Source organism: Helianthus annuus, chromosome 15 (genome assembly GCF_002127325.2).
Source record: "Helianthus annuus cultivar XRQ/B chromosome 15, HanXRQr2.0-SUNRISE, whole genome shotgun sequence".
Classification (NCBI taxonomy): domain Eukaryota; kingdom Viridiplantae; phylum Streptophyta; class Magnoliopsida; order Asterales; family Asteraceae; genus Helianthus; species Helianthus annuus.
Window position 1 is genome coordinate 101,349,381 of NC_035447.2, and position 18,497 is coordinate 101,367,877.

General features: G+C 35.4%; 2 protein-coding genes across 2 annotated transcripts; both read right to left on the reverse strand.

The window, feature by feature from the left end:
* Nucleotides 1–9,622: 9,622 nt before the first annotated feature.
* LOC110913955 (F-box protein At2g27310) lies at nucleotides 9,623–10,678 on the reverse strand. Its single transcript, XM_022158771.1, has one exon. It carries the CDS (start codon nucleotides 10,676–10,678, stop codon nucleotides 9,623–9,625), a length of 1,056 nt encoding a protein of 351 aa, XP_022014463.1.
* Nucleotides 10,679–16,080: 5,402 nt separating this feature from the next.
* LOC110912069 (histone H3.v1-like) lies at nucleotides 16,081–17,948 on the reverse strand. Its single transcript, XM_022156741.2, has 2 exons — nucleotides 17,159–17,948; nucleotides 16,081–16,750 (listed from the first exon to the last, which is right to left on the reverse strand). The coding sequence occupies exons 1-2, from the start codon at nucleotides 17,864–17,866 to the stop codon at nucleotides 16,115–16,117; spliced, it is 1,344 nt and encodes a 447-aa protein (XP_022012433.2). The 5' UTR covers nucleotides 17,867–17,948; the 3' UTR covers nucleotides 16,081–16,114.
* Nucleotides 17,949–18,497: the final 549 nt, after the last annotated feature.

Here is an 18,497-nt window from a genome sequence, read left to right on the forward strand (position 1 = left end):
ACACATCTTCTCATCAAAACATAAGTTTTTTACAGGTTCTGATTCATCTCCTGGCTCCCTTTAACAACAGGATCAGAGACCTACACATCTCAAACTCTCAAACATATGACAAACAATATTGTCATTCAAATTAATGAATCATCTAAACATTTGAGGATTTACTCATTAAAGAACTTTCCAAAATTTGAAACATTCTAAATTCTGATGAAAAATTTCAATTCAAACATTCTTATCCAAACCATCAGTTCGTCTTGTTTAGCCTTTGAGATTTTGAATATCAGCTTTCCATCATCAGTTGTCGAAAATCTTTTTGGATTTTTGGATATGAAACAAAAATGCAAGAACAAAAATTAAATGCGGGAATGAAATATGTACAAATATTATTTTTGAGAGTTTGTGAAAGAGGATCATATCAGTTTTGAGACATATCACAAGCACCGTTAAGCTTTTAATCGTTTTAAGTTTTAAACAATTCACATAGATTGACAATATTGTTGTCCACATAAACTCAAACTAAAAACTTTCGAAATGCTTACAGATACATTAAGGTATATTAATTTTGCACAAAATTCTTATGGACCCCACGATCTCAGCATATCCCCTCATCATGCAATACACTAACTCAAGTAATGCCTTTAAACTTTCATCAACTGTGATTTGTGAAAAAATAACGCAGAATGTTTAAACATTAACAATCAGGTCGATACTTCCGTATACGCAGAGAAAGTCCAATGTTTAAACAAAATAAAGAAACTAAAAATAAGTTGAAATTGTTTAGGCTTTAACCACCAGGTCGATACTTCCGTATACGTAGAGGTGATCCAAAGCTTAAACGAAACACCAAAGAAAATAAAGCAGAACGTTTAGGCAATAACATCCAGGTCGATACTCACATATACGCAGAGGATGTCCAATGCTTAAACAAAATAAATAAATAAAACAAGTTTAAATCTTTGCAAAAGAAATACACAATCACAGTGTCATTTTCAGCAAAGTTGTGAAAGCTCACAAACTTAACCAGTTTTTATGCTTTTTGGCATTCAGCGATTACTGAGCAGGTACACAATCAAGAAGGACAAAACTAAGTACTATGCTTTTGATCATGTTTTCCACTAGAACTAGGCTTTTCCTTTATGTTTGTATCGTTATTGCAAATCTACTAGTCTAGCTGAGCCTATCGTCACATCTTTAGTGAGACCGTTTATCACTTTTAGACTTTACATTTCTTTAGCATGCTGTGATAGTCCACTGATTTTCTATCATATCCTCTTGTTTCAGCAAAACTCATTTTTAAATTTTTCATGTTTTTGATCTTTTCAAATTTTTTAATTTTTTTTAAAATTTTACTCCCCCTAAAATCAAATATGTTTCAATTTTGATTTTATGGGAAAATTTGAAACAACCTGTACAAACTTGACAACTTGATGAGAATCACATCAATTCTCCATCCACATGGCGTAAACAATCAGAACTCCCCCTCACAACAAACTATTTTCCCATTATGATTTCAAAACACTTAAGTTTGTTTTAATCAAAATGGTTTTTCCGGAAAATTAGTTTGTTAACCAATCACTTGTAGGTTTGGGGTCACTTCATCACTTTGTTTTCTTCATCTACATGTAGATTTATCATATCCAGTTTTAAACCTCAACACCACTTGTAGAAAATCAAGTACAATTTAATGTCCTTGATTAACCACTTGTCGATCGAAATTTCACCTAAGTGAATTTCTCAAGAAAGATGCTGATTCATGTTCCACGCTTACCAACCTGGGAACTCCGGCAAGTCAGGTTTTTCTATTTAAACAGATTCACCCAAGCCTGACGGTCCTTGGGTGATTTCGAATTCTTGTTCAACAATGGTGGAAAGTTTGCATCATCCATTGTTAAACCAGAATTCTCGACTTTTACCTCAACACATAGCTCTTCTGGCTTTACCATACCAGAATCATTGCCTGAATGTGGCTTGTCTGACTTTGATGAGCCAGATTCATCGCCGACACGTGGCTTCTTTGTTTCCAGAGAAACAGATTCATCGCCAACCTTTATTGGAACTGTTTGATCAACAAATTTTACCTTTACTCTACCTTTTGTCCTCAGATTTGTATCTGATGGATTCATTTTACTTGACTGATTTTTTGTTGAGCAAAGCGATTCATCAGAACTTTTATCTGAATTAACCGTTGTACCCAAGGACAAAATCTTCTCGAGATACTCTTTGGCCTTCTTTCTCTTCTTCCTCAGTCTGTCTTTCTGCCCCTGAGAAAGCTTCACTTTCTTTTCTTGAACTTTAGGTTCTTGAACCTTCTGTTCTTTGGGCTTGACAGTGACTGGTTTCTTTGCCACTTTCTGAAAATTAGCCCTCGATCTTTCATTTGATCTCCTTGAGCAATTTCTGGCAATGTGACCTAAGATATTGCAGTTAAAGCACCTCCTTGTCTCAAAATTCCAACTCTGGCAGTTAACAGCAATGTGTCCTTGATAGCCGCATCTGTAACACACTCTGTTATCGTACTAGTCACCATTTTCAGCCCAAACATTCAAATCAAAACACTGTTTGGCTTGGTGATAATCCTTTCTCCTCCTAAAAGCTAGATTTGGCTTTGAAGCAATGTGGTCAAACCTGCACCACACATCACCAACTATTTTTGAGTTTTGATTTTTCAATTTTTGTGATATTTTAATGCGATTAGATGATTGATCTGATGCACTTTTATTTTCTTTTTGTACAATTTTTTCAATTTTTTCATTTTTAACTTTTTGATTCTGTTCCATTTTCTTCTTCAAAGGTTTTTGCTTAGAGCATTCCCCCTTTTCAGTCGAATGTAAAATAGTATTTTGAAACATTTCATTTAATTTCAAAAATGTTTTCCTTTTTTCTTCTTTTTCTTTTTCTTTTTCATCATCAGATTTGTCATCACAATCTTCAATTTTGACTTTGTCAAAATTTGTGACATTGTCACTTATCGGAACTGAATTGATCGGTTCAGGACACACATATGATGCAAAAGTCACAAAACCTTTCAATTTAGACTCTAACTCTTTAATTTTCTTTCGAGCACATTCAGTTTCTTTTTCAAGTCGAATAATCGTCTGAAGATGGGAATTTATCATCTTTTGCTTTTCAATATTATTCTTGCTAAAAACAGATCTCCCGTCTTCAAGAATCTTTATTTGACTTTGAAAATCTTTTTCCATTTCTAATTTTTCATTTTCAAAACTTTTCAATTTTCTTCAAAAATTTTTGCATTTTCTTTCAATTTCTTGTTTTCCAATGTCAAACTGTTCAAATTATTCAACAGTTTGACATATTCAGATTTCAACTTCTCACAATTTCCTTGCAAAATAAAAATCTGTTTATCATCAGTTTGCTTCTCATCTTTCAACTTATTGACTTCTAATGTCAAACTTTCCGCATCCTTCAAGAGTTTGCCATTGTCATCTTCAAATTTTTCACAGTTTAAGCACTTCCCAGAAATCTGTTTATCAACAGCTTTCGTCTCAAACGTCAAAGCTGAAATTTTTTTAATCTGTTCATCTCCCACTTGGATACCTATATTCCTGCTTCCTTTGAATATTGATTTTCCACTTTGACTTTTCTTCTTATCAGCATTTCTCTCCATCTGTTCTTCAAGTTTCTCAATGAATTGACAAATTGTCAATCTAGAGTATTCTCCAGTTCTATTTAAATCCAACAGATATGTACCCCATTCTTGTTGAGGTATGGCATTTGCTAATCTCTCAACCCATTCATTTGGACTTTTCTGAATACCCTTCTCAGACATTGAGCGAACAAGATGGCTATACCTTTCAATGATATTCTTTGTACCCTCTCTTGGACAACCTGAAAACGAATCAAATTCTTTCTTTAATACATTTATTCTATTAATTGTTTCATTAGTCATATTAAAGAAATTGATATCCATGATTCGGAAACACGTTTTTCATGACAACCCTTTTCAAGCGAAAATACAAACTTCCAACCACGAACCCTTTTCAAGCGGAATCTGTTCAATCAAAAACACCTGAAAAACAACACTTCAAGTGAAATAAGCAATTCAACAAAAATGTGATTAAAGAAGAACAATGTGATTGGGCCAATTCTTATATTGATAAATGGGTCAACACAAATGAAAACTAAATTCTCATTGGGTCAACACAAATATTGATTGGGCCATCAACAATTAATGACTGTCAACACAATTAACTATTTGGGTTTCAAGTATTGGCCGACAATTGATTTTATCACAAACAATCTATTGGACCTTCAAATTGAACGTGTCTGATTGGACCTTCACATCGACAATATCAATTTGAAACTTATAATCTGACTGGGCCGATTAATATGTTGGTTGACAATTTTCATGCTAGATTTTAATGCATCTGACACACAGCTTGGATCGAGAATGACATTCACATGTATACACGATTGCATTTACTGAACTTTGATTGGGCCAATGATATTTTGATTGGTTCGACAACTGATATTACCGACAAGATCAAGTTTAATTCTATTGGACCTCTTTTTAAATGTGGCCGACAACAAAGATACCAACTGATTGCCGATTGGACCTCACGCAAAAACAACTTATCAGTACTGATTCAAGCGGAATCAGTCTACTATTTTTACAAGCGATATCAAGACGTAATGTGTTGGAGCGAAATCAAAATAATACTTTCGAGCGGGATCTCAATTCGAGGCGGAATCAACTGAAATTTCGAGCGGAACCTCACTTACAAGCGGAATCAAGTGGAAACTTCGAGCGAAATCAGACGTTAACCCTCGAGCGGAATCAGATGTTTGGAACGAAATCAGATGTTTGGAGCGAAATCAGGATGATTTTGGAGCGGAATTAGGATAATTTTGGAGCGGAATTAGAACCTTAGACACCAAACACTTGATTTCGCTTGAAATTCAAGCGGAATCACCAAACGCTTCGTTCGAGCGGAATTAGATTCTAGGCCATTTTAACCACTTTTAAGCTGTATTTTAAGCTGAAACTCTCAAGGGTTTGTTAATTGCCAATTTTACACAATATGTCAAAAATTTGGCCGATTTTAACCGTGAAAATTTGAACAATTGTGAAAAGAAGGTGTAGGAATCAGAATATTCCTGCGAAAACGAGCTAAACAGTAAGAACTCTTCCTCCTGAGCTCTGATACCACATGTAGGATCGTGAAACGACCTAACGAGTCGATCAGAAGAGTGCGCAGACAGAATCAGAGGCGGAATTCATTGATTCTGTCTTTGTTTAGCTTGTTTAACACTAGAAATCACTAATTTGTCTCTGTTTATTGATCTTCTAACAATATACAAGCTGGAGACGTTTTGACAGGGCTTCGCCGTCACATACAAGAACTGAACTACTTGATTTCGCTTGAGACTGCCTATATATAGGCTTGGGGTTCCGCTTGAACATGCATGTGCATTTCGAGCCGAATCAGCATATTGAACATGCATGTACATTTCAAGCGGAATCAGTGAAAACCATCTCGAGCGGAATCAAGAACTTAAGTGATTTCGCTCCAAATGACAAGGTGTCATTTCGAGCGGAATCAACACTAAATCATGTTTTCTCGATTCTCGTGCACTATACAATCAGCCCTAAACTAAGACTTGAACGAAGATGAAGTCGACAGACAACTGCACCAACAGATTAGATTGTATATGTATACATACAAAATTATCTGATTTCTTCTTCTATTGATATAGCAAGTGTCGGCGCTATAACAAACTAGATCGATACCAGTTGAATTCCTGTCGCATCCACCGAAAGGTTTTGTCTACTAGTTGTGTATTGATATTTAAAATCGGATACATGACGTGACGGTGTTATATATGAAATTTTGCTTTATACTATATGTTACAGATGTTATATATGAAATTTTGCTTATACTATATTACAAACGTTCCAATGACATTTGTGGGTACAAAATGTCCTATTAAAAATACCGCCTAAAGATTTATATAAATAACTCTAACGGAGAGATAGAAGGATATATATAAAATTATAAAATGAAAATCATTCTTACCTAACAGAGTGCTTATTAATTTTTCTTACAACTTCTATTAATTCTAAAGACAGAGAAACCACTAATATATCCGCAATGGTGGCACCTAAAGTCATTCACCAGCTGGTAACTATTTCCCATATCTCGTTTGCGAGTGAGCATGACTCAGTTTAATAGGTATGTCACAAATTGATATTTATACAGAATATACACCTTTAACAAGATCAAACTTCTCCAATATCTTTCAAATACACAAATCTTGACAGAATACACAAAAAAACTAACAAATCTATATAACAACTAGATCTAACTCTCCTGCGATGATTATTACTCAACTACAAGATCTCACGAATAACGTGTGAGATCAAATACCAAACCCTAGATACTTTTAGTGAGAGAATGACTCAATTATTTATATGTCATAAATAGAGATAACTATTCTTTATATACACATGCTCTCAACACCAGCTCCTCTGGATCCATCTACAAGCCCATATCACACAAGTCTCCAACAAGCCCATACACGAACAATCCATCAGCAACTTTTATGTCTTTATAGAAGTCAGCCCAGTTCCCTCACATAAAATAAACTAAGGTTAAAACATAATTTATAAACAGTGGCGGACCTAGAAATTTTTCTATAGGGGTGCGGAACATTTTTAAAAATTTTAGGCCCCTAGGTATATAAGTAAAAAAATCAGTTCACATCGGGTCGGGTCGGGTCATGTAAAACAAACGAATATCAAACTAAATTTATATAATCATCAAAAACATGTCAAACCTTGTTACAAACATAATTAAAACGTCGACGCCCTACGGGTTTTCATTTTTTTTAAATCTATCCAAAACATCATCTAAAGCTAATTTCTTAAGCAATTCTTTCTCTATATAACATAAGTTCATCGCTCCATAACATAATATTTCAATTTTAATTTTCAACTATTCAAGCCTTAGAAATCATAACGTAAGTTGTAATCATCCTAAAAATATATAAACAACATAATCACCCTAAAAATCATCTAAACAACCATAAACAACGTCAAAACACACAAAATTTCAAACCTATTTAACAACTTTATTACCATTTTTTCTCCTATAATATCAACCAAAATCATCAAAATAACAAAGAAACTTACCCGTGTTCGGATTCCTGTTAGATTTGGTGTCAAACCACGGTGGTATGGTGGCTGATTATGGTGGTCGCCGGCTGCTGGACTGTTGTCGCTGGGTGATGTTGTTCGTTGGCAGTGTAGGGACACAAGAGAGAATGAGTGGGAGAGAATTTCTAAAGGTTTTGGGCTTTAATTATTTTATTATACTTTAAAATATTGTTAGGTTTGGTTAATGGGCTAAGACTTAGTGGGCTAGCTAGTTAGGAATTATAAGTGGGTAAAGGTATGGGTATTTGGGTTTAGTTAGTTAGGTATTAAAAGTTATATAATTTAGGCAATATTTTTTTTTTAAATAAGAGTTTACTAAAAAAATTAAAATATAAATTGATAACATTTTTACCTAAGGGGTGCGGACGAAAAATTTCAAGGGGTGCGGTCGAAAAATTACAAGGGGTGCGGACGAAAAATTCCAAGGAGTGCGGACGGGATTTTCAACGGAATTTAGCACTAATTTTTTTTCCCCGGGGGTGCACCCGCCCACCTTGGGCTGGGCTTGGGTCCACCCATGTTTATAAAATATAAAACTGAACATTATATTATAATTTCAACAAGGTAACGACTTAAGAAATTCTTGCAAGAATAATTAGTATGGGTAAAAAGGTTCATACCGGATCCTTTATTAGATTCTTACTATTTTCGAGAGTGAATATCTTATTTAACTATTTAGGGTTGCAAACGAATACGAACAAGCGCGTGTTCCCGTTCATTCGCTAAGGAAATAGATGTGCTCATAAACTGTTCATGAACACTTACGAAACAAGATCTTTTGTTTGTGTTCGTTCATTAAGGAAATAAATGTGTTAATGTCTGTTTTGTGTTCGTTCGTTAATTTTAGGTAACGAACACAAACGAACACAACTGAACACAAACGAGCGTGGACTTATTCGTGCCCTTTCGTTAAGGAAATAAATGTCCTACTGAAGGACATGTAAAAATTGATTTCCATTTGCTTAAATATCTTAAATCTGCTCTTGGAAGATGGATCTTGTTTAAGAAAAGTGATTCATTTAATCTTGTTGTTTATGCTGATTCTAAATGTCTCAACTCTAGGAAGTCTGTAATAGGGTTTTGTGTATTTCTTGGAAATTGTTGAGTTATTGGAAAAGTAAAAAATAGAACACCGTTTCTAGATCTTCAGTCGAGGCTGAGTATAGGGCAATGTGTGCTGCTGCATGTGAGGCAATATGGCTAAAAAAATTGTTGAGTTACACGTGTAAATTTTTTTATAATACATGAATACATATAAACTTACATATAAATTCATATGACAATTTTGTATTTAATAAAATAATAACTTTTTAATGAAACATGATAATTAGTGTTGTTTATTCCTATTCACATTCAAGCTTAAAAGTTGCGACAAACCTAATCAGGTTTAAACATGAGCAATATGGAGTAATTTAAAATTATCGATACAAAGTAGATTATGACTAACACTTTTAGTTCAAAAAATATTACGTTCTTTGTATCTTCTTCTTTTTCTTTTTTCTCTTGTCTTTACCTTGCTGATAGTAAGCGACAATGCAATAATCATAGAATATACAATGACTTACGTATCAGTGGCTACCTCAGCTAGTGACATTTCGTTTTATTGTTTATGTTAGATGTACATGTCATTTAGCAACTTCTGTGTATGATATAAATATTTGAATTCACTTCATATAACAAGTTTTATGCTTAGGGCATGTTTGGCTAAACTTTTTGAAACAATTTATTGACTTATTGACTTTTTGAAAAGTCATAAGCTACAAAATGATATTTGGCAATGAGGGTGTATGTGAGGGGAAAAAGCTAATAAGTCAATAAGTCACCCCATACTGACTTTTCCAAAAAGCCAATAAGTCAATAAGTTATTTCAAAAAGCTTAGCCAAACATGCCCTTAATAACAATTTATATATATACCGCAAACATGTAGTGAATAAAAGAGGTGGTTCCAGGGCCGGCCCAATCCCAAGTATTTTGAGGTTTGGGCTTTAAACCTTCAAATCAATAGGGCCACCAGCTTAAAAAAAATATATATATGATATTTGGGTTGGGATGGGCTAAACTTATCTTTATACATACAAAAAATATATAAAAATACAAAAAAATTAAGTTAACTTTGCCAACAATAAACCTTTTAGTTTATTTTGCTGGTCCAAGCCTGGGTAAAAGAGAGTTGTTTTCTCAAATAGTGTTTTTGAAAAAAGGCCTCGAGTTTTTGAATTTGCTTTAGGCCACCAAAATGTTTGAACCGGCCCTGGGTGTCTCACACAATAGTGGCATGTCGTTGACCAAAGCAGTGGCGTAACTTAACCAAATAACGTTATGTTGTCTAGTCATCATAGCGCGACCTAATTTCCGTAGCTCAAAATAATGAGACATTTTGTATAATAATATATCAACAATTTTTGGAAAATAAACCTATGATGCTTTGTTGTGACACATATCTTACAACATCATTGCAACATTAACATCAAAAAATAAAGTGAAAAACAAAAAGACACAAAAATCACAACATAATTCATCTTAACAACAAACACCCTTTTTTCTTCTTCAACTCTTTCATACTCCTTTTTCATTCTCCTCATTTCCTTAAACTCCTTATACCTCCTTAATCTATCTTCACCATCCATCACCTTTCTTCTCACATTATTCTCTTCCAAAATTGCCCTTTGCAAAATTACCAAAAACTCCCCACCATTTAACCCCCTATAACTCAAATCCTCCACTTTTAACCCCACATGCTTTACATGCAAGTTACACATCCCAACATTTACCCCTAACACAAGCTCTATTTTACATTTCACCATCTCACCCGGGTCGGATCCGGGTAATACGGTAACAAATTTTAAAACCGTCTCATTCCCCATCCAGTCCTGCCTTGCGGCAACCGGTTTAATACTTGAAATGTTCCCGGATCGTCTCTGGGTCGGGTAGATCATGATCCAGCTTAATGTAACGGATTGTTCTAAATCCGCTAATGTAGCTAGGTCCGCCCCGGCTAGCTCATCGACCTCCACGTCAATGGGTCGGGTTATCCGCGTCTCGGACCCGGATCCGGGGCAAGTCGGGTCGTCGGAAAACCCGATTTGTAACTCCGACGTTAGGAAGTCCGGTGACGTGTCCGTGAACTGTACGGCGGAGTAAACGACGTCGTTTTTGAAGCGTATATCGACGGCGGAGATGAGTTGTGGAGGGACGGTGGTTGACGGTGGGGGTGGGGTGGAGCTACGATAGTGGGTGTCGGAGAAGAGGGCGGGGAATGAGTCGTGGAAGAAGGAGCGGTGGCCGGAGGGGAAGGTGGAGATGAGGGTGTTGACACGTGGGTGTGTGGTAGAGGGCCACGTGGATTTGGTGACGTCAGCCCAGAGGTGGTCGTCGGAGCAGAGGTGGTGGAGGTGGGAGGAGACGGTGGCGGTGGAGGAGAGAGAGGGGCCGTCGAGGCGGGGGAGGATGTGGGTGTGGATGATGTCGGAGGGGAGGGTGGTGAGAGTGGTGGTGGTGGTGGTCATGGTGAAAAAAACCGGACAATGGTGCGGTTTTTTTGGAGTTGGTGAGTGGGGAATATGTCGTTTTTTGAGTGGGGAATAACTAAGTGGAAGTTGAAGCCATTTTAATGTTGGATAGTTGGTTTTTGTTATTTGTTTTATGTGGTACGTAATCCCATCTAGAAAGATGCTAAGTTGTTGGAATATTTATAAAAAGAGTTAATTAGACCGTGGAAGGAGAAAATAATGCTCTTACAGTCTTACCCTAAGTATTTTATATCATGTGATGGTCCAGTCAGTAAAGAGGCATTATTGAGTGGTTTCTAAAATGGGTGTAGTGGGGATGAGGCATTATTGGAGCATTAAATAAAATAAAGAAAAAAAAAACCTAAAAAATCTTATTGGACAAGGAGGTGAAAGATGAAAGATGATTGGAAGATGAAAGTGGGGGAATGCGTTTTTAAAACAACGCCAAATGGGCTTTTTTGATTTTTTTTTAAATAACGCCCTATGTAATGGGGCATGGGCGTTTCCGGGCGTTTTTTTTATTTAAAAAAAAAACGCCTCACAACACATGGTCTTACTGTTTTCCATTTATGTGGTTTGTCAAAAAATCGCTATTTCAGTCCATTAGTTTAAAAATTGTGATTTCAGTACCTGTGGTTTCACTTTTATAATCATTTCAGTCCACCTCGTAACCATTTCAGTCCCTGTACTTAACAGAATAATGGATTGAAATGATTACGAAAGTGAAACCACAGGGACTGAAATGGTTACGAAAGTGAAACCACATGGACTGAATTCGCAATTTTTAAACTAATGGCCTGAAATACTAATTTTTGACAAACCATAGGGACGAAAACAGTAATTAACTCTTATAAAAAAAATTGGATGCTTTAGGTTTTATTTTAGAGTTAATTACTGTTTTAGACCCTGTGGTTTGTCAAAATCACTATTTCAGTCCATTAGTTTAAAAATTGCGATTTCAGTCCCTATGGTTTCACTTTCGTAACCATTTCAGTCCATCTCGTAACCATTTCAGTCCCTGTACTAACAGTATTAACGGATTGAAATGGTTACAAAAGTGAAACCACAGGGACTGGAATTGTTACGAAAGGAGAAATCGCAATTTTTAAACTAATGGACTGAAATAGTGATTTTTGACAAACCACAGGGACGAAAACAGTAATTAACTCTTTTATTTTAGGATGGTACTGTGCGTACAAATTATCGACTTGGGATTAGCCCATACCTATATCTTTTAAAATGAAGGTTATAGGTTCTATCTTAGATAAAAAAGAGTAATTTAGGATTTTAGTGTAAAGTAAAGTATAATGTATCGTTTAAAATCAAAAATAAAAACTATACCCACATTCTCTCTTTCTAAGCTTACATTGTTCCATGTCATCGAATTCGGTGACGATCAAGCCTGTGAACATCAGTTTGACATATATGCAAATTGCCGTTTGATTAGACCACCCGTAGTGGGTTTTTTTGGCTTTTTTTTCCCCTTAAAAAACGCCCAATCACCGCCCCTAGGGGCGTTTTTGTTGCTAAATTGGGGTGGGGCGTTCCAAATTAAACGCCAGGTGAAGAAATCTTGGGCCAATCAGACCCTTACACGGTCAAATATCAATCATTGGATGAGGCATTATTGGGCATTATACCATTACACCTATTTTAGATAAACACCTCATAATGCCTCATTACTGACTGAACTATCACACGACAAATAATGTCCAAGGCTCTTCCTTCACCACTAGATATGGTCTTAAAGCCAAAACAGCCATTCAACTGCGGATTAGAAGGTGTGTCAGTGTGGTTTAACCTTTATTTTACCACAAATGATTAGCGTGGTCAGGTAATATTATAATTTTTGTTTTTATAAAAGGGATTTTTACATATTTCCCCCTCCTAAGCAGCTTTATTACATATTTCCCAAACCCATAAATTTAACTACATATTTCCCCTTCCTAAAGAAGCCTTATTACATATTTCCCCAATCTCTAAATTTTTATTACATATTTCCTCAATCTCTAAATTTAATTACATATTTCACCTTCCTAAACCCCATATATTACATATTTATCCATTTTATTAAAAATACTCTTATAGAATTACTATTTTACCCCTAATAAGTTTATTAAATAAATAACTATAATACATGTTTACTCTTTGAACGTTGGACGAGACTCTAGTTCCCTAACCAAGAAAAAACAAAGTCAGGCATAACGATGAATATATTCCGCTGACAAAGAAATATGTTAAGTGTTTATAAACCTTTTAGGTATTCAAGTAAGTTGTATTTGGTTTTTTAGGTGAACTAATTAGGAGAAAGGCTACAAAGATTAACCTTGACCAACAACAAACTTTTCTCCATACAAGAAATTGGCCGGACCAACAAGTCTCGTTCTAGTTTCTTCTTCTGGAATCTGGATCTTCCTCAACAGTTCCACTGATGAATTTGACAAAAATTTTCTTTATTTTGTTTATAAAAACTCGAAAATAATCTATACAATAAAAATGTTATTAAAATATTCAAACGAAAATCAACCTCTTATTAAAAAATAATGAACCGATAAAATAAATAACAAAAGGATAATATTCGAATGAAAAACAACCTCTTATTACAAAATAATGAACCGATAAAATAAATAACAAAAGGATAAACACGCCAATTAAATAAAATAAAACAAAAAAGCTAACATTTTTACTGTTAAATAAATAAATAGTTACTATTAATATGAGCTGGTGGAAAATATCCGGGTTCAAAGGTGAAGCTAGGAAATATATTGTAGTTATTTATTTAACCAGAGTCCCGTCCAAAGTTCAAAGAGTAAACATGTATTATAGTTATTTATTTAATAAACTTATTAGGGGTAAAATAGTAATTCTGTAAGAGTATCTTTAATGAAATGGATAAATATGTAATATATGAGGTTTAGGAAGGTGAAATATGTAATTAAATTTAGAGATTAGGGAAATATGTAATAAAAATTTAGAGATTAGGGAAATATGTAATAAGGCTTCTTTAGGAAGGGGAAATATGTAATTAAATTTATGAGTTGGGGAAATATGTAATAAAGCTGCTTAGGAGGGGGAAATATGTAATAAAGCTGCTTAGGAGGGGGAAATATGTAAAAATCCCTTTATAAAATTACATGCATGATCTGGCATTGATTTATTGGTATCATGTTTGTTTATGTTACCAACTGGCGTAACTTAGTCGATGAAAGTTTTTAGATTGACAACTATACTCTTAATGTCAAAAAAGCAAAAAATATATATTTTTATTATCAAATCTCTATTTCCCTTGTGAACTTCTTCGTGTCCTTCGCCTAACATCATTAAATTCTTGTACTCTCCTCTTTCTTCTTTGATGAAGATGAAGCATTCCCTACCTATCATCTTTATTGATGACTGGAATGTCGTTCGGTTCACACTCTCGGAGCCACCAAGGGAGGTTATGTTCATCAGTTGAACTGATGTAGTGTGTAGTACGATAATGAAGATCAAACACGTTGATTCTACGAATACCCGTGTAGTTCTTCCCCAACCCCCCAAATTGCAACCCAAAGGGCACGAAATTTGAAGTGAAAAATTGAGTAGTTTCAAAATTCAAGTCTGAACTTTTCATTAGCTTTAGCAACATATAAATAGAGACCGAAATTCGAAAATGGGCCTCATGAAAAAAGTGTTTTTTGGCCCGGACGATGACCCAAACCGCCGTAGGCAGTTTGCAGCAAGATGGAGCTCGTTCCCACGTTCGTTTCGCCTGGTCGCACGCCCAAAACGGACCCCCGTAGCACAAGTTAGAGCCATTTTAGTGAAGCCCATTTTATTACATGATCTTGGGCCTCCAAATACAAAATAGCCCGCTTCTCCACACTTGGGCCCGCATCATGAACCATACTTGGAGTAATAAGAATCCTCCACCTACTTTTATGCTAATACGAACAACTTATATGATAGATACAAATCTACAATGAATCTAGACACAAACATGATAAGTCATATGTGCTTATTAGTTTATTATGGGTATGTTTGGTTAGGAGCTTTTAGCTGAGTTTTTTTTTTTAAGAAAAAGCTCCTACTCAATAAAAAACCTTTTTTGGTTGAAAGAGTTTGAATCTTTTAGGTTAAGAGCTTTAAGTTTTTGGTTGAACGCTCTTACTAGTGGCGTTTAGAAGGAGCTACAAGCTTTTAGAGAAAAAATGACTATTTTAACCTCTAAAGATAATGAACTTTTTAATAGACAAAATTTTTAAATTTTTAGTTATGTCCATTTTGGTTATTTTATACACTTTATTAAAAACTCCAACTACACTGCCAAACACCAAATATATCTAAAAAGTTACAACCACTAGCTACCAGTTATAGCTACCAGCCACCAGCTACTTTTTGCCAAACATACCCTATATGTTGACATCCTTGCGAGAAAAAAAAACATTTAGAATAAATACACAAGATAACTAGATAAGGTAGAAAACTATGATTCAACACAAATACAAGAGAACAACAGAAATAGCGACAAAAACAGGTGACAAAATCTTATTAAACCAACCCAAAGAGATTTGCCCCCCCCCAAATACCCAAAGATCTTACAATAGTAAGATCAAATACAAAGTACAGAAAGAATAAGGATGATCATCCACTGATGATCATCCACTGATGATCATCAACAGAACAATACAACCAACAATCAAAACAATCTCTCAGATACAGATGAGAGATTGTTTATACAAATCTCTAAGATGACCGAAACCCTAGTAGAGCAACTGATGAAATGGTTACAAGTACAATAATGATCGGTAAACAAGCTTTTATATCCTGAAACTATATAAGTTTCACTTCAGTCCATAAGTATGCTCCACAATGATAAAAAGCCCTCAAAGTTTCATTGAAGCCCCTGAAGATATTTTCACTGTTACAACAACACAACAACTAACAAACTAGTCAGCCCAATAGTCCAACAACTTTAACAACCTGATAAGTCCAGTTGTAACAAAAATAATAATAATAATATTACATAATAAAGCCCAATGAAATAAAGCCCAATAAATGAAGAACAATATATCATTTTAACAGATTATGTCATGTTTGTAGAACAAAACAAACATAAACTTACTGTACACGATGTATGTGACATGCATGTGAAAGAAAGACATACATGCAAATATTAGGGGACTAGGGGTGGAATCACTAGTGATGGATTTCATCACTTCCACTATCCAATCAGCAAATGCCATGTCATCAACCATATTTCCATCACTAGTGATAGAAATGGACTAGGGGTGGAATCACTAGTGATGGATTCTATCACTCCCATTTTTTTTAATTTTCATTTTAAAATTAGAAAATAAAAATAAAACACTAAATTATAAATTTCATTAAACTTTAAAAAAAATTACATAACCAAATAAAAAAAAACAACTAAACCGATTTAAAAAAAAAAAACAACTAAACCGATGGCATCTCCCAACCCCACTTTGCGCAAATCGCGCGCTTTTGTTCGATGACAATTGACTTGAACGGTTCGTCGAGATGGGCGTGTTTTTCACACAAGATTTTTAAATCATTTTGTCTTTCGATCGTTTTCAAGTGTTCCTTGTACGCCTGCTCCCGTTCAACTTTTAGGGTCATCATTGTTTCTTTTCTTTGTTCGGCCATCTTGTATTGGGTCATTTTCTCCTCTTCGATTCTAAAGATCGACTCCGCCACCGCCTCCTTCCCTTTGCTTGACGAATCACCACCTCGTCTGCGTCGTGGCCTTGTGGGTGTATCTTCCTCAACGGGCTCGTCAAGGGGTTCGTCTAGAGGCTCGTCGTTTAAGTTCATTTGGGGCAAGTTATCCGACGCGGAAGTCGTGTAGTTCCCCGAATCGGATGTCTTTGTTCTTTTCGAACCGCCTCGATTTTTTGGAGCCGTAGGACCATGCGTGTCAACCAACTCAACGGGGACCCACTTCGGGTGATGTCTCGCAACTTGCCATGCCGCAACGTGTGGAAAAGTTCTCTTATGGTACGTTGTGCAATACATTTCGGTGGCTTGTTGCATGATCGTCGCCTCGCTCGCTCCACTTTGTGGGTTTCGGCTCTACAAAAAAAATAAAATGTTTATAAACTGTTTTTTATAAAAAAAACTGTTTTTTATAAAAAAAACTGTTTTTTATAAAAAAAACTGTTTTTTATAAACTGTTTTTATAAAAAAAAAACTGTTTTTTTTAACTGTTTTTAATAAACTGTTTAATAAACTGTTTTTTATAAAAAAAACTGTTTTTTATAAACTGTTTTTTATAAAAAAACTGTTTTTATTAATAAACTGTTTTTTATAAAAAAAAACTGTTTTTTTTAACTGTTTTTTATAAACAGTTTTTATAAACTGTTTTTTATAAAAAAACTGTTTTTTATAAAAAAACTGTTTTTTTTAACTGTTTTTTATAAACAGTTTTTATAAACTTTTTTTTTATAAAAAAAACTGTTTTTTTTTAATAAAAAAACATACCTTTTGAATGAAACAAGCGTTGAACCGGCTCATTTTTCGGTTCAAATCCGACCACTTCGACGTCATTTTGTCCATGTTTCGGACCCTTGCACCGGGAAGTTTCATAAAATGATTAATAACCCGTCTCCAAAACGCTTCCTTTCGTTGCTCGTTCCCGTGTTTCCTACTCTCCGAGATGTGCAAATACGCCTTCGTCAACGAGACCTCCTCCTCGCTCGTCCAAGGTTGTCGGCCGATTGGAACGATTTCTTGAACCTCAACATTTTGTTCTTCTTCCTCTTCCTCTTCCTCCGCTTCTTCTTCCTCTTCCTCTTCCTCTTCCTCGTCCTCGTCAACACTTTGTTGTGGTTCACGTGGTTCATGCCACGCTTTTGCAAAATGATGAAGGAGGGTGTTGTCTTCTAGTAGTGGGTCGAGTGCGTGGGGTTGGGTTTGATACGTTTGCGATTGAAATTGGTGAGGTTGAAACGGTGGAACGAACGGTTGGTTATGGTACGTTTGCGATTGAAAGGGTGGATATTGTTGGGTTTGAAAGGGTGGGTATTGTTGGGTTTGAAAGAGTGGGACTTGGTCGGGTTCGTCTTGCAACCTAAATCGATCGGGCTCACCAAGATTCGCTCGAACCTTGGGCCTTATTTTCTTCGTACCCGAACCGCCACCTCTTTTTTTCGATCCACCACCTCTCTTGCTTGAACCGCCACCTTCCATATTTCTTGTAAAAAATGAGTGTGAAAATACTTGAGAGTTTTTTGAATTTTTGGTGTAAAAATTGTTGAAAGGTTTTTGAGTTTGTTTAGATATATGGGGTATTTATATAAAAAATTTAGATAATAAATTAACCCAAACGGTCAAAAAAAAACGGTCAAAAAACGTTTCTTTTTCAAATGTTAACGCGTTGTGTGGAGCACGCGTCAACTTTACCACGCGTTTTAAAAGGGGCGGCGGCGGTGTGCTAAAGCTTCATCACGCGTGGAACTTTGGTATAACGTACCCGCCCCGAGTCCTCTTATGAAGTGTTGTTTGTGGAATTTTTTTTGCAGAAATAGGTGTTTTAGGCCAGAAAAGAGTGCCATTAGGTGGTCACCAACATTGTTTTCATATATAGGTAAGTTGCACATTCATTCAGCGACCTTCAAGAGAATTTTCTGCAAAAAGTTAGAGGTTCTGCAAAAGCTGCACATTGTCGGGAAAGTCGCTGTTTCAAAGTACAATCTTGCTGAAGGTCGCTGATTCATTCTACAACCTTGCTGAAGGTTGCTGTTTCATTCTACAACCTTGCTGAAGGTCGCTGTTTCATTCTACAACCTTGCTGAAGGTCGCTGAATCATTCTACAACCTT